This window comes from Portunus trituberculatus, chromosome 38 (genome assembly GCF_017591435.1).
Source record: "Portunus trituberculatus isolate SZX2019 chromosome 38, ASM1759143v1, whole genome shotgun sequence".
NCBI lineage: Eukaryota > Metazoa > Arthropoda > Malacostraca > Decapoda > Portunidae > Portunus > Portunus trituberculatus.
The window spans coordinates 29,366,543-29,384,042 of NC_059292.1; the positions used below are offsets into that span (position 1 = coordinate 29,366,543).

General features: G+C 43.1%; 1 protein-coding gene across 1 annotated transcript in view; it reads left to right on the top strand.

The window, feature by feature from the left end:
* Positions 1–17,500, top strand: part of LOC123514919 — a 176,260-nt gene that overhangs the window by 142,402 nt on the left and 16,358 nt on the right. Inside the window, exons 4-6 of the mRNA XM_045273176.1 lie at positions 2,389–2,513; positions 15,018–15,167; positions 16,400–16,482. Coding sequence (XP_045129111.1) covers positions 2,389–2,513; positions 15,018–15,167; positions 16,400–16,482 — 358 coding nt within the window. The remainder of the gene's footprint in view (positions 1–2,388; positions 2,514–15,017; positions 15,168–16,399; positions 16,483–17,500) is intronic.

Sequence of the window (17,500 nt, forward strand, 5' to 3'; positions counted from 1 at the left end):
TAAATCGAGGAGTTGTGACCTTGTTGTCCCGGTGTGTGGTGTGTGCCTGGTCTCAGACCTATCCGAAGATCGGAAATAATGAGCTCTGAGCTCGTTCCGTAGGGTAACGTTTGGCTGTCTCGTCAGAGACTGCAGCAGATCAAACAGTGAAACACACACACACACACACACACACACACACACACAAGCAAACACCTCAGTACTATTCATTACCCAAGAATACAAAATCACACGAGTTTCACATACTTTATAATACCGTTAGAGAATCGAGTCACACTTACTTCTTGTGTCTTGATGAAAAGCAACGTAATAAGAATAGAAATACACAACAAACACTTATCGAGGAATGTTTGAGAAGAGCACACGTGTGTGGCAGCGTGGTGGTGGCTGGTTCTGGGGGTGGGGGGGGGGCACCGGGCACTGGCCCTGAGGGAAGCGCTTACCTCGCCTCACCTGAGTCGTAATCTTGGGAGAAAAAAAAAACTTTACAGATATCAAGATAAGGTTTACGTGTATGTGTGTATGTGATTCATACGCAGTAATTCAGCATTGAGGTCACGTGCGGCGCACCTGGCGAAGCTGCTGCCATTCAGGCTGTGTTCTAAACATTTCGGTCCCATCATGACGAATTTCAGACGCCACAAAGATGACTGGTCTGTTCTGATGGGCGTTGTCCCTCTGGTGGGGCAGAACCATAATAAGGCAGAGCCATGGTGAGGCAGAACCATGATGAGATAAAGTTATGGTGAAGCAGAGACATGGTAAGGCAGAGCCATGGTGAGGTAAATTCATGGTGAGGCAGAGACATGGTGAGGCAGAGCCATGGCGGCTACACACTAGCCTTGCGTACATCCGTCAGCAGCGGGCAGCGTGTGTCACCAATGACGTCACTCTGTATCTTTGTCCACGGAAAGTTTAGTCAGGCCGTCAAATAACCTTTCACGAGGCGGAGCGTTGTTACCACTGTGTATGGTGCGTACAGTGCAGCACAGCACAGCACAGCACAGCACAGCGTTCCGTCTCACTAAATGACAGACAGCGACCAGCTTGATTTAATTTCCCGTGGTTGGAATGACGCCACTGATGGCACACGCTGTCTCCAGACAGACGCAAGGAACGGTAAGAGAAGCGTGCCTACGTATGCTATCACTCTTCGGGAAACCCCGTGGAAGATTTTCACAACTTCCACTGCAGCTGTTAGAAAAAATGGAGATATAGCTCTGAAACATTCAAGAATACACATCTTTAACTTCTACAATTAACACGCTTTGCCTTCAAGCTTCATCAAGTAATCTGGCACCTCCACATGCACCATACTCTCGAAACAAAGGCGAAAACATTAGGAGCAATCGCATTGTTGTTCAGAAAAGTTGTCCAGATACTCTAATCAGTGGATGCGGCTCTCACACAGGTGGACGCCAAGGTGAGCGTCGGGCTGCGTCAGGGATTTCCCGCCACCTGTAGAGGCAAAGACTGAGGAGAAGAAGGATGCAAGTTACAGAAAATAGAGAAGAAAAAACATTCAAGGAGAGAAAAATGCCAGTAATTGTCTCGCGTTATGGTATAGCCGGGGGCCCCTTGTACTGTCTCCTGCACGTTATTGTTTAGTTAGGTTAGAAATTATCATTCTGTCTTTAGCACCGAAATAGTTAAGCTAGCAGGCTGTGTGTGTGTGTGTGTGTGTGTGTGTGTGTGTGTGTGTGTGTGTGTGTGTGTGTGTGTGTGTGTGTGTGTGTGTGTGTGTGTGTGTTCGTGTTCCGGTATAAAAGTCTCGGATAAAATGTCGTCTTATCTCCACTCCTCCTCCTCCTCCTCCTCCTCCTCCTCCTCCTCCCAAGATTACTACAGCAGCCACGTCACAAATAGCGCTGATACGAGGGAGGGTTGGCGGCGATAGTGCGAGTGAATGGAGCCTTTGTAAGCGTCACTAATGAGAGTAATGGTGGCAAGTCTAGTGAAGAATGGCGATGATTGAAAAAAAGAAGAGAAAGAAAAAAACAATGGCACCGTGTATTTATTTTTGTCTGAGGTGTCTGTAGTAGTAGTAGTAGTAGTAGTAGTAGTAGTAGTAGTAGTAGTAGTAGTAGTAGTAGTAGTAGTTGTTGTTGTTGTTGTTGTTGTTGTGGTGGTGGTGGTGGTGATGGTGTTGGTGTTGATGTTGTTGCTGTTGTAATAGTAGTGATAGTAGTATGTAGTATTAGTGATAGTAGTAGTGGTAGTAGTACTAGTAGTAGTAGTAGTAAAAGTAGTAATCTCCACAATGATTTAATGAGAATAACAATAACAACACAAACAACAGCAGCGTCAGTAACAACATCAGCACCACCACCACCACCACCACCACCACCACTACCACCACCAACACTGACTTTCCGCTCCTCCCCTCAGGTAACTTCCGGGCGGGGATGAAGCAGGGCACCATTCTGAAGAAGCTGTGCCCGCCGGAGGAAAAGGCTCTGGAGGCGATTATGAAGGACGTGCTCCGCCCCTACGTGCCTCGATACTCCGGTGTGGTGAGTGTTCCTCTCTCTCTCTCTCTCTCTCTCTCTCTCTCTCTCTCTCTCTCTCTCTCTCTCTCTCTCTCTCTCTCTCTCTCTCATTTTTCTTGTTTTTTTTTCACTTTTCCCAGTTTTTCATTCATTCATTTTTTTTTCTTTCATTAATTTCTTTATTGTTTTATCCATGTTTTTTATTCTTCTTTTTCGTGTTATTTCCCTGGGTTTTTCTCATATATTCTCTCTCTCTCTCTCTCTCTCTCTCTCTCTCTCTCTCTCTCTCTCTCTCTCTCTCTCTCTCTCTCTCTCTCTCTCTCTCTCTGCAATCGGTTTATCTAGTCATTCATTCTCTTATCTCTCACCCTTCTTTATTCCCTCCGTCCTTTGTTCATCCTTCCTTTGTTTTAGTCTTCGCTCTAAAACCACCTTTCCTTTACCCCTCACGTATTTACCAAAGGATAATTTACTTCTATACATCCATTAATTAAACACACACACACACACACACACACACACACACACACACACACACACACACACACACACACACACACACACACACGTGACTGATCAGTATCTCTTTCAAATCATGTGATCCATCTGACAAGGAAATAATACCTGATATGTACTGAGAGAGAGAGAGAGAGAGAGAGAGAGAGAGAGAGAGAGAGAGAGAGAGTATTAAGATTTGGATATGTTATGATTTGTTGAGAGGGAAAATAAATCATATAAAACATTGAATTTGACGTAAGAAAATCTGCGACTCTTCAAATGCGAAATTGCGTTAAATATCTGTGTTGCTCTTACTTTAAAATACCAGTAAAAATGTGGCAGTAGTAGTAATTGTAGTAGTAGTAGTAGTAGTAGTAGTAGTAGTAGTAGTAGTAGTAGTAGTAGTAGTAATAGTAATAGTAACAGTAATAAAACACCAAAAAATACTATGAATTATCGCCCTAGTAGAAGTCTCAATACGCTTTACACATACCAATTATTAAAAATGCTAAAAAAAAAAAAATACGTAAGCTGAAAAAGAATATATTGCCTCTAGTCACGTCATCTCCTTTAGTGTGTCTTTTGTGGCGAAGGAAAGTGAGTCAGGTCGGCTGTTTGTCACTGTCAGGGATTGTGAAATTGAATTAAAGAGGAGGAGGAGGAAGAAGAAGAAGAAGAAGAAGAAGAAGAAGAAGAAGAAGAAGAAGAAGAAGAAGAAGAAGAAGAAATGGTGTGGTGGTGATGGCGATGGTGGACAACGACAAGGAGAAGATGGAAGAGGTGGAGGATTTAAAAGTAATAGTAAGTCCTCCTCCTCCTCCTCCTCCTCCTCCTCCTCCTCCTCCTCCTCTTCAACAGTATCAATTATCTTACGTTAGCTCTAGTAATCCTCTTAAAGAGAGAGAGAGAGAGAGAGAGAGAGAGAGAGAGAGAGAGAGAGAGAGAGAATTACGTAACACTAACATCGTTGAACTGTGCAAGGTCTCTTTCTACCATCTGGTTAATTATGGGGGAGAGAGAGAGAGAGAGAGAGAGAGAGAGAGAGAGAGAGAGAGAGAGAGAGAGAGAGATTAAAAAGAAAGAAAACTGAGAGGATGCAAAAGGAAGACGTGGGAAGAGAGAATAGAGGAAGTTTGTGAAGGAGGAGGAGAAAGAAGAAGAAGAAGAAGAAGATGAAGAAGAAGAAGAGGGATAGAAGCGAAGAAGAGAGACAGAAATAAAAATAGAAGGCATAGAAGTGAAAGTAAAAGTGATAGAAGAGAAAAGGGAGCAAGAAGAGACGGGGAATAAAGAGAAGAAGAGAAGATACAGAATAACGAGGGAAACAGAGAAAAGGAAAGGTGAAGAAGGAAATAGAATATAGGCAAAGAATGAAGAAAAGGGGAAGAAACGAAGAAAAATAGAAAAGAAAGAATAAAGAGAAGGAGAAGAAAAGAGAAGAAGAGGAAAAGAGAAAGAGAAAAGGAGAAGTGTTGAAGATAGAATATAGACAAAGGGAGAAGAAAAAGGGGAAGAAAGAAGGTAAGAGAGAAAGAGAAAGAAAAAAAAAGAAGAGTGGGAATAGAATATAAGAAGGAGGAAAGAGAGAGAGAGAGAGAGAGAGAGAGAGAGAGAGAGAGAGAGATAACCTAATGCAACAAGACGTTAAAAGAACACACTACGTATTTACCTGTCGGCTAATTATCCCGGGCGTTACCTGGTTACCTGTCTGCAGCAACACACACACCTGGAACACTGCCACAGCAAGGCGAGACGCGGTGGTGGAGCTGTGGTGTTGCTGTGGTGGTGTTGTGGTGTTGTGGTGTGTAGTGGTATAGCGATGGTGGTGGGGAGGCTGTTACAGGAGGACCACCACCACCCCCAACCCCCACCCCCACCACCACCACCACCACCACCACTAGTTAGATAAGAGAGTAATTTATTAGTTATTCATGGCAGGAAAATATGAGAATGTTAGTGCCTGTTTTATGAGTCGTTTTTCCGTGTTTTGTTTTGTGTGGACGCGACCAGAGAGAGAGAGAGAGAGAGAGAGAGAGAGAGAGAGAAAGAGAGAGAGTTACGTGGTCAGATAAGATTAACTTCGTGTCATAGGGTACTTAATAATCTCTCTCTCTCTCTCTCTCTCTCTCTCTCTCTCTCTCTCTCTCTCTCTCTCTCTCTTTATACCACGGGAAATCATGACTAAACTCTATAATAAGTTACTGTTTTCACCACCACCACCACCACCACCACCACCACCACCACCACCATCACCACCATCATCATGAACAGCCTCAATTATTCATCTTAAGCACAAGAATACAACTCAGCTATCTCCCTTCGTTCCTGTCCATGTTCCTTCCGTCTATTCCACGCCGCTTCAGCCTGAACTTTATATCACTTTTCGTTTTAAGGGTTTTTTTTTTTTTCCTTGACTTTTTTACCTCTTTTGTACCACCCGCATGTTCTTTTTCTCTTCGCTCGTCTGTAAAAGATAAGCTCGCCGCGTGATGTGTCCTGCGCATGTCCGCCTTCTTTTATCTCATAACCGTATGTAGTGAAGATGTCCCCAGCTTGGTCTGCTCCTTAATCCACGATGTTCCCTTCTTATCACTCCACGTCCCGCCAAGAGAGTGAGTCAAGTGGCTACTGATAAAATGCCCTCTAACTGTTGCTTTTTTAAGAGTCTGGAGATGAACCGTCGCCAAAGAGAGACAGAGAGAGAGGCGGAAGGGATGCGTCTGTTTCCAATATTTCCCAGTAAGCAGAGCAAGTTAGCGAATGTCTGGGAGTATAAATGATGAGGTGGTGTACACTGCTGGGCTTCACCAGGGCGTGTTTACCTCTTCAGTACCAGAACATGTTTTCGTATTTATTCTCCTTACTATTTGGTGATTTTACACAGCTTCAGAAACTTGCATGGGGGGATCAAAATAGTGAATGCTGTGGTCATTGATCTTCTGACCTCCATAGACCCTTCCTAATGTCAATAAGGTCGTCTAATCATACCCAAAACTCGAGATAAAAAAAGGCGTCCCAGTACTGAAAGGGATTAATGAGAGTGGCGGCCATTGCGAACCATTGCTATATAGGGACATACAGAACCACGGTCCGTTAGAACTATTTTTTGGAAGCCATGGAGATGATAAGTAAGGTTCCCACGAGTGTTGTGTCCTATTGAAGGCGTGGAATCCTTGTTAAACTGTCACTTGAATTATGTAAACACTCTTGAAGACCTCGCAATGCTGTCAGCGAGAGCCTGTTGTGGAGATAAGGCACCCGGGCGTTTGAGAATGCTGTGGTGTGATGAGGGTCTTCGTGCCTCGTCTCGTTGTAGTACATGTCTGGCTCAATTTGTACAGATTACTCCTCGTCTTCTGACTGGTATTCTTCGTAGTAGATAAAGAACTTGCAATGGCGGAATAGGTTTAAATTATGTGGAGGCGATGCATTGTGCTCGGCCTGTGACTAATGAATATAGCTCGTATTTTCAAACACTTCTGTGCTTCACCTCCACTATTTTAAAAAAGTTTTATTTAAAATTACACGAGTTTTTAAGCTGTTGTTTTTTTTTTCAATGGTTCTAGGGACAGACTGACAAGATTTCTACATTATGAACTGGAGAAACACTCTTGAAAATTCCACTAATCATTTCTGTGACCCTTGAAAATAATCGTGGTGAGAGAGCAGAGCGTTTCTGAATACGGACCTCTGTCCTGTCTCCAGCGCGCCGTGTGATAAGCGGCCTACTTAATGTGTGGTGGATGGTGGATGGTGGTGTGTGGTGACTGGGTGACTTGTGGGTGGAGGCAGTGCTGTTCAGGGAATTTTCAGTACAGTACTCATGGTTAATTTCGTCCTTTTAAACCTACTGAAATATTTACGAGAGTTTAGCACAAAAATGACGTCTGAAAAGTTGTAGGTGATGAGAAGAAAAGTTGTCAAGCAGTGAATGCCTTAAAAGCAATCAAGTCAATGTTCCGTAACGTTAAAGAGAGTACAATACAATACAAATTAGATTCTTAGTTGGTAAAAGGACTCGCTCTGGAGGAAAACTGTGGAGGCGATGCATTGTGTTCGGCCTGTGACTAATGACTATAGTTCGTATTCTCAAACACTTCTGTGCTTCACCTCAACTATTCCAAGAGGCTTTATTTGAATTGATAATATTTTAAGATGTTTTAAAGTTCTAGAGGCAGAGTGACAAGATTCCTACATTATTAACGGGAAAAAGATTCTTGAAAACTCGCTAATCATCCCTGTGACCTTGGAAAACGGTTGTAGTGAGAGAGAGAGAGAGAGAAGAGCGTTTTTGTGAGTAAATTGATGTCACTGTCTTCTCACGGTCGCTTCAGTGCAATGCTTACCTTTATCTCTCTGTGTCAGGGATGCTACTGCTGCTGCTGCTGCTGCTGCTGTCTACCCTTGTGCTCCTTGTCTCTTATCTCGTCTCATTATGCGCGTTTTTTTTTTTGTTTTCTTATCCTGAGTCCGTTCGATCGTTACTAGAGAGAGAGAGAGAGAGAGAGAGAGAGAGAGAGAGAGAGAGAGAGAGAGAGAGAGAGAGGTATTAAAAGGATGAAATAGATTCGTCACTCTCCATCCTTTGGATGTTTTCATTGCTGTCTTTTGCTGTCACCGCTGTTTTCATCATTATTATTTAGTCATTGTTGTCCTTTAATGGTATAGTAATGTCATGGCTTTCATTTTTGCTGTCTTTATTTTCTATCAAGCTGTGTCTTTTTTGCTGCTCATTACTGTATTTCATTTCCCCTTCCATCGCTGTCTTGTGGAATCATACGCCAAACCTTCATCAACCCCGCTGTGTTCCCCCATTCACTGATACACAACTCCCAAACTCCATCTTATTTTCTCTCTGATTGTTATTACTTATTCTTATCCCTGTTGTTGTTGTTTTTTTTTCTTCTTTTTTTCTGTTTTTCTTCTTTTATTTTTCATTTGCCTTACAGTCAGTTAAAGTGGGGTAAATAGAAATAGAAATACCACGAACGGTGACGCAGATATTTTTCTTATCGTTTCTTGCTTGAACTCACACAAAAAAAAAAAAAAAATATCTACAAAAAATACGAATAGAAAAACTCAGTTACCGACAATCCTATTACCGCTGAACACCTCTTTTTCTCCTAATCACCTTCAATTCCTTAGACTTATTTTACATTTAGATTTATATGTAGTCATTTCTCATAGACAGCCTCCGTAGCCTAGAAAAAGACGTGACTCATATTCTAAGCAAACTTCACGGTGTTCACAATTATTCGTTAACCCTTTCACTGCAGCACGAAGCAATAATCAACACTAGAACCAATAATTGAAGTCTTTATCAACATATTTCGCAATTCCTTCCCTATTCAAACTAATATTCTCAGCAAACTTCACGACGTTCATAATTGTTAGCTAACCCTTTCAGTGCAGCAGAAACCAATTAAAAACACCAGAGGCAAAACGTGAAGTCTTTATCAACATATTTCATAATTCCTTTCCTACTCAAACTGATATTCTCACCAAAATTCACGACGTTCACAATTATTAATTAACCCTTTCACAGCAGCACGAAGCAACTAACAACACTAGAAATCTTTTATTAACACCTACAAGAAACTTACCAATGAGAAAACACACACTTCGCAATTCCTCTCCTATTCAAACTGATATTCTCAGCAAACTTCACGACGTTCACAATTATTAGTTAAGCCTTTCACTGCAGCATCAAACACTAACAACACTAGGAGTATACGTGAAGTCTTTATCAACACCTACAAGACACACCTCGGTAATTCTTCCTTATTCAAACTAGTATTCTCAGCAAACTTCACGACGTTCACTGCAGCACCAAGCAATTACCAGCACTAGAAGCAATACGTGAAGTCTCTATAAGAAAGTTACTAATGAAAAAAGATACACTTCGCAAATTCTTCCCTATACAAAGATTTGATGTGGCTGCAGGACAAGTAAAGACGTAGAGTGATTAGTAGTAAGTGAAAGGTGAACCGAGTGGCAGTCAAAGAGTTAAAGGAAGGACAGTCTTAACAGTAAAGGGTTAGAGTGATGAATGCAAGGGACAGAAATAGCTGACCGTGTGGAGGAGGAGGAGGAGGAGTTAAAGGCTCAGTGTGTGCTGCCTCGAAGGGATGTTTATTATTAGATATTTAGTTCCACGAGGCTGTGATCATTAAATTTTGGCGTGTTTGTGCCTTGACGTAGTGTGTGTGTGTGTGTGTGTGTGTGTGTGTGTGTGTGTGTGTGTGTGTGTGTGTGTGTGTGTGTGTGTGTGCTGCTTCTACGTTTACACTATATTTTGACGTTCCCAATTTTCTTAAGTGGTATTCATTTCTTCTTTTTTTCTTTCCTTTGCTCTTTTATTTTTGTTCTTGGGTCAAACTTACTTTATTTTCATTTCTTCATTTTATCTCCTTCCTTTCTATATTTCTTGTTTTTGTCTTCCTTTTTTTCCTTCTTTAATTCTTCATTCTACCTTTCTTTCTTCCTCTTTCCTTTATTCATTCCATCCGTCATTTCTTTAACCTAACCTTTCCCCTCCCTACTGTACATCTTCTTTCTACCTTTCTACCTTTCTTCATTATCTTTCCTACCTTTCCTCTTTCCTCCATTTCTTTTGCCATCCTTCTTCCTTCTTCCATTCACGTTGTTCTGTATCCTTCTTCCTTCTGTCGTGTTTTTCCTCTGTGGTTGTGTTCCTTGGAGTCAGACACGCAGCCTTCAGTGTAGCGGTGGTTGTGGGAGTGTCTTGTTGCAGTGCGTCTCTTGGTTCGTGGCTATTTTGAGAGTTTCTTCTTATTGTTATGCATTGGTTTGGGCGACGAAGGACAGAGTAATGGATGGAAAAAGGAGTCTCGCTTATTATGTTGTTATCAGTAGAGGCAGGGATGAAGAACCTAGAGAAAAGCCAATTTGTTTTGCGTTTGTGTGTGTGTGTGTGTGTGTGTGTGTGTGTGTGTGTGTGTGTGTGTGTGTGTGTGTGTGTGTGTGTGTGTGTGTTGCTCACTGTTTCTGTGTAAATTTCAACCACTAAGATTTTTCCTCCTTCCTTGTATAAATTCCACTCCAAACTAATTCCCTTGATGGCAGATTTCCTCCTCCTCCTCCTCCTCCTCCTCCTCCTCCTTTTCGATCTTAACTAAACTTTACCACGGGAGAGGAAAATATTAAAGTGGGAAGGGAAATTTGTAGTGCAGAATAATTCCCAACCATGATAAATTTTTCCTAAACCTAACTTTATTTACCAAGGAGAAAAGTAGTCTTGTTTGATGTGGGGGGGGGTGAAGGGGTGTGTGTGTGTGTGTGGGAAGAGGGAGGAAAGGAGAAGAAAACCTGTAAAGTGGGAGATGGAGGATGTGTGGGAGTGTGTGTGTGTGTGTGTGTGTGTGTGTGTGTGTGTGGGGAGGGGGTGAGGCGAGGAAAGGAGAGGAAAAACTGGAAAGTGGGGGATCGAGATGTGTGGGTGTGTGTGTTTCACTGTTTGATCTGCTGCAGTCTCTGACGAGACTGCCAGACGTTACCCTACGGAACGAGCTCAGAGCTCATTATTTCCGATCTTGGGATAGGCCTGAGACCAGGCACACACCACATACCGGGACAACAAGGTCACAACTCCTCGATTTACATCCCGTACCTACTCACTGCTAGGTGAACAGGGGCTACACGTGAAAGGAGACACCCAAATATCTCCACCCGGCCGGGGAATCGAACCCCGGTCCTCTGGCTTGTGAAGCCAGCGCTCTAACTACTGAGCTACCGGGCGTGTGTGTGTGTGTGTGTGTGTGTGTGTGTGTGTGTATGGAGAGGGGTTGAGGAAAGGAGAGGAAAATGAAAAGTGGAATAATCATAGGGAAAAAGAGAAACAAATGGCTGAATATACCTTACGGTATAATGTGTTCACCTGTGTGTAATTCACCTCGGTGGTCTGCTGGTCACCCAGCCAGTCTTCCCCATTACGGAGCGAGCTCAGAGCTCATAGACCGATCTTCGGGTAGGACTGAGACCACATCAACACACAACACACACCGGGAAAGCGAGGCCACAACCCCTCGAGTTACATCCCGTACCTATTTACTGCTAGGTGAACAGGGGCTATACATTAAGAGACTTGCCCTTTGCCTCGCCGCTTACCGGGACTCGAACCCGGCCCTCTCAATTGTGAGTCGAGCGTGCTAACCACTACACTACGCGGTGTGTGTGTGTGTGTGTGTGTGTGTGTGTGTGTGTGTGTGTGTGTGTGTGTGTAGGTAGACTCGTTGCAGGAAGACACACCAGCGGCAGTGACCTTAATAATGATGGATTGTGAACGAGGCGGGCCCGGCTGGCGGCGACGGCTGGGGTGTGATTATCAAGGAGACTGGAGTGGCGCGGTAAAGAGTTATTGATGCGTAACCAGCCATTAAGAAGCGACTGTTGATGATACGCGTTCGTCGCCGCTACCCCCTTGTTACGACGAGCCGGGCCTGACGTGGTGCATAATGTTGGTAGTGGTGGTTCTGGTGCTGGTGATGGTGATGATGGTGGTGGCTTGCTCCCGTGGTGGTCATTCCCTCCCCACTCGCTTCTGGTTTGCCGAGTGTCTGATGAAGCAAAACAAAAAATAAGGAGCTATCGTAAAAATACCTGATTTATATTTTGATGTCGCCATTCTGACCGTCGATAATTTCTGATAATCTTGCGCAAGCCTGTTTTGTTTTATTTATCTTATTTATTCTGGCTTTTGTATCTCTCTCTCTCTCTCTCTCTCTCTCTCTCTCTCTCTCTCTCTCTCTCTCTCTCTCTCTCTCTCTCTCTCTCTCTCGTGCTTCACATCATCGCGGGAGTTAGTATTATATATTTGACTAATCATTAAACTTCTCCACTTCAGTTTGACGGTCTTCTGTTCATCATACTTTTACACATATTTGGGAGTCTCCAATAAGTTACACACGGTACACGCTGCAGCTTTCTCTCACTAACCCTTGATTGCAGCGCTGGACTGTTCTTCCCCTCACAATTTCCATCATGTACTCAAACACTTGCTTTTTTATACAACATCCTCTCAAATAAACACTTCTTTACTAAAAATAAATAAACGTCCTACTCTAAATTTTTATGCACCTAGTAAAGTTTTTTTTTTCACTTTTTTATGCAGGAGGGAAACTTGCCAAGGGCAACAGAAAATTGAAAAAAAAGGCCCACTTCAAATGCTCGTTCCCTAAAAGACTGGTAGGGAATTAGCAGAAAGACAGGGACAAATGTCTTGAAACATCCCTCTTAAAAGAAGTCAAGTCGTAGGAAGATGGAAATACAGAAGCAGGCAGGGAGTTGCAGAGTTTACCAGAGAAAGGTATGAATGATTGAGAATACTGGTTAATTCTTGTATTAGGGAGTTGGACAGAATAGAGATGAGAAGAATCAATAAAAAAAAAATATAAGGACAAGGGAAATGGAAAAGGTTTAAACTCCCAAGCTGCGGTCACTTTAGCCCTGTGAAGACTTATTGAGCTGTATGGCGGAGCAGCGAGAGTCACACGGCGCTGGCTAGGGTCAGCAAGGAAGAAAACGAACCATAAACACTGTCCCCGTCAGGAAACCGCCAGGAGCCACGAATGAACTTGCTCTCATTCTCTTAGCAGGAGTCGAGCACTGTATTGTACACTATATTGCACCGCCACTTGGCCCCTTGTGGCGTAGAGAGAGAGAGAGAGAGAGAGAGAGAGACAATAGAATACACTCTCCAACCTTACTCACTCGATGTAACACGAGAGGGGGCGAGTACGTTAACACCGAGGAGAAGGGTACAGTAGTCAGTAGGTAGACCGCAGCAGAGGAACGAGAAAGTAGGGACATGGAGCAGGAAAGTCAACCCACACACACACACACACACACACACACACACACACACACACACACACACACACACACACACACACACACACACACACACACACACACACACACACACACAGAAAGAAACACAGTCGATTTCGTCCTCTAGCTGCAGCCAAACCACCATCCCTCCCTCGGGCCCTCCAGCAATGCATTATCCCGCCGATCCTTCCACCGGAGAGCCGTGCCGCCGGTGGTGTTCCTTGGAGTGCTCATTCCGCCCACCACTCCTTGCATGGGTGAATGAACAGCTGATGCAGGGTTGGAGTGGCAGCTAACTTTCCCCTTCCCCTTCCCCTTCCTCTTCCCCTCCCTCCCTCCATCCCCCGTCAACACACACACGTACATACACACATATACTATACAAAATTATAATGCACCGAACACACGCACATTTGTAAAGAGGACCACAGCACACACACACACACACACACACACACACACACACACACACACACACACACACACACGTATCGGTATATGTGTGTATGTGTGTGTGTGTGTGTGTGTGTGTGTGTGTGTAGCAACAAGTAACACACCCCGCCGTTTCGTTAGTTTGAGCACGTGTCTGTAGGGGTGACAGGTATGATAAAAAGTGCGTAGGTGTGACGGAAACATACGAACGCTACAGAACAGCACAAGATAAGAGGAATGTGACGCAGACAGTGTGTGTGTGTGTGTGTGTGTGTGTGTGTGTGTGTGTGTGTGTGTGTGTGTGTGTGTGTGTGTGTTGTGATTTAAGGTTCAGTTTGAGTTTTATCTTCAGATTTTGTTATCTTTATTTTGATTAGTGTGTTTGTATTATGTTTTAAAGTTCAGATTTTGTTTTATGACTCTATGTTAATCCGAAAACTATGGTCAATATACTATCAATCTGTCTATTTATCTTTTGATCGATCTGTGAAGGTTTGATAAAAGCGTATCTGGTAAAGAGGGAGGATATATTAGGAGAAGGACGAGAAGGAAGAAGAAGAAGAAGAAGAAGGAAACGAAGGAGAATCATCATAAATCATCTTGTCATTGGTAGAAATTCACTGGCAGTCACCACTACACAAGACAACATACAAAAAAAAAGTGTTGCAATTTTTTTTTTTTTTTTTTTTTTAGTCGAGGTAAGAAACATCACCCAAGTCGTCCCTTCCTCCCAAACTCTACCCCATGCAACACACACACACACACACACACACACACACACACACACACACACACACACACACACACACACACACCACACCAATTTAGCAAACGTAGCACGCCGCGCTTACGTACAATCCATCACGGTGACTCTTCAGCAGATGTATGGCCGTGACACGTTTAGCGGCCATAAATCAAGCGATAATTGCATAGCTGAGGTGCGTCCGTGTGTCCGTCCGTGTCCGCTGATGTCCTTTCTGTGTTCGCGGTCAAGTGGAATTGTTGATGTTGCTTTGCCACACTCGATCATGGTGACTGTGCGTGCCCTAACCTGCCTGGGCGGTCCTGGTTGTGGTCTGTCTCCCTCTCTCTCTCTCTCTCTCTCTCTCTCTCTCTCTCTCTCTCTCTCTCTCTCTCTCTCTCTCTCAGATGAGATCAAAAACATTAAAAGAAGGTAGATCAAGTTTTTCTTTTCTGTCTCCCATTTTTTTTTTCTCTCTCTCTCTTTCTCTCTCTTCATTATTATTGTGTGAATTTTTAATGTAAGTGCTTAGTATGTTCTGGTGTTCAACTTGCGGTAGTGAGCAGGGTCGTTGTACACACACACACACACACACACACACACACACACACACACACACACTCACTCACTGGCAGTAACTCTCCCTATCCTTCTCCTTCACCTTTTCCTCTCACCTCTGCCCTCTCTCTCTCTCTCTCTCTCTCTCTCTCTCTCTCTCTCTCTCTCTCTCTCTCTCTCTCTCTCTCTCTCTCACCACCCTATTACCTTTTCATCCAACCTTCCCTTCATAGTACCAAGTTACCACACCTACACAGCACTACCAACTTAATTAACCACACCTCACTGCCACTAACCTAACCGAACCACACACTACAGCTATTTATCACCACTAACATTAGCTAATCACACCTCACCACCACTAGCCACACCACACCACACCACGACACACCCTCACCACCTAACCTAATCATTCCACTTCACCACTCTTCTTCTCCCTCCCGACACAGGTGGAAGGCGCTGACGGAGAGAAGTACCTACAGATGGAGGACCTTCTGAGTAGCTACTCCCTGCCCTGCGTCATGGATATCAAGATGGGTGTCAGGACATACTTGGAGGACGAGCTGGCGAAGGCGAGAGAGAAGCCCAAACTTAGAAAGGTGAGAGAAGGCAATGCAGAAGACGAGGAGAATAACGGGGATAAAGAGAGAGAGAGAGAGAGAGAGAGAGAGAGAGAGAGAGAGAGAGAGGAGGATATTTAACGGTCCGTATTTAGAAACGCTTTGCTCTCTCATAAGACTATTATTCAAGGCCAGAAAGGTGATTAGCGGCGTTTTCAAGAGTGTTTCTTCAATCAATAATGTAGAAATCCTGTCACTCTGCCTATAGAACCGTAAAAACACCTTAAAAAAAACCGTGTAAATTCAAGTAAAGCCTTTTGAAATTGTGGAGGTGAAGCGCAGAAATGTTTGAGAATATTGTGCATTAAATAGAAGCAATCATTATGGTATTGGGGACTGTGACAGATTAAAGCTGCCTGATGTGAGAAGACAGATCATGGTTGATGAGATAGATACATTGAGTGACTGGATGATAAAACAGAAAGATAGGTAGAAAGATAGATAAGTAGGTAGGTAGGTAGATAGATAGATAGATAGATAGATAGATAGATAGATAGTATTTCACAGTAGTTCGGGAGAGGTGAGAGGAGATGGAAGTGAAGGAGAGGGCAGATGGAAAAGGATATGTACGTATGTGTAAGAAAAGGAAAAGAAGGGAGATGCATATGAGTAAGGGAAAAGAAAGGAGAGGAGATAGGTAGAAGGACGGGCAAGTTGGAACTAGGAGGGAGGACAGGAAGAAGTGAACCAAGAGTTGGAAGAAGGGAGAAAGAAAGAGAGGAAAAAAAATAAGTGTGGTAAGGTGATAGAAGATAGGAAAATGGAAAGCTTCTTGTAAAATAACTGGGGAAGAAATGCTAAAAGAAAATGAATACAAAAAAAAAAGAGACAAACGCAGCAGAAACAAAGAATAAACAGAGAAAAAACTTGAGGCAACAATGACTGAAAAAAAAAAAAAAAAGAAAGCGGATAAAGCAATTAACTAACAAAGAGGAATCCTCATAATTGGAATTTCCGTAAGAGGGGAAAACAAAAAAACAAAGGAAGATAAAGAATAGACTTGAATGTGACTATAAAACGACAAAGATAAAAAAGAATAAAGAATGAAATTAATAGAAAAATGCATGAAAAGCATATATAGAACTGTCAACTAAAAGAAATAATAATAAAAGAGAAGAGAGAGAGAAATGGAACTTGAATAATAAAGTGACCTAATGACATACTAACCTAACTTGACCTGCCCTGACCTCTGTGCGTGTCTCCCTCCCCAGGACATGTACGAGAAGATGATACAGATTGACCCGAAGGCGCCAACGGAGGCAGAGAACCGGGCCAAGGCGGTCACCAAGCCAAGGTGAGGAAGGGAACGTGGCTCAGAAAGAAGGAGAGAGAGAGAGTAAGGTAGTGAAGGAGTGTGACAAGAGGAGTAAGAGAGTGAAAAGTGAGAGAAGGAGGAGCAGTAAGAGAGTGAGAGTATGGTAGTGGAGAAGTGTGACAAGAGGAGTAAAGGGAAGAGTAAGGGGGAGGAGTAAGAGAGAGAGGGATAAGGGAGTGAAGGAGTGTGACAAAAGGAGAGGGAAAGAAAGTGAAGAAATAGTGGCAGGAAAGAATAAAGGCGTAGTAAATATATGTATGGAAGAGAAAGGAAGAGAACAGTGATGGGAAATGGAGTAAATATCTGAATAGGAAAGAAGGAAAATGTGTATGCGAGAGGAAAATGGAGAATAAATGGGGAAAAAGAAGCAAGAGATAGAGAGAGAAAGAGAAAGAGACTGGAGGATAAGAGAAGTGTGTTTATGGAAGAGGAAGGAGTGGATGTAAGGGAAGAAGAGGGAGAGGCAAGTGAAGGAGTGACGTGGAGTGTTTATGTGAATGGGAGGAAGGGAAGTGTGCAAGGAGACGTAGGAGAAAAAAGATAAGAGAGAGAGGATGAAATTAAATAAAGGGGGAACCGAAAGGGAAAGGGAGGGCCATAGGGATTATTATTATTGTTATTACTATTATTATTGTTATTATTATTATTGTTATTATTATTATTGTTGTTGTTGTTGTTGTTGTTGTTTTAATTGCGTCACCGCCACCACCATCACCATCACTCAACTCCGCAAAATTCTACACACCCTGTCACTCTTCTGTCACGTGTAAATCTTTCGACACAAAAATAATAAGGTGATAACAGCAACACCATGTCCATCCTGTGTGTGTTGTAAGGGGTAAGAACTTACATGCGTACAGTACATACGTGTGCGCAATGATCAAGTAACTGTGGTTCTTTTTTTTTTTTTTTTTTTTTTTCTTATGAAGCGTTCATTTCGTCACCGAGGAAAAGGAAATGAAGTAACATAAGGATACAGGTATTTCATATAGTGATT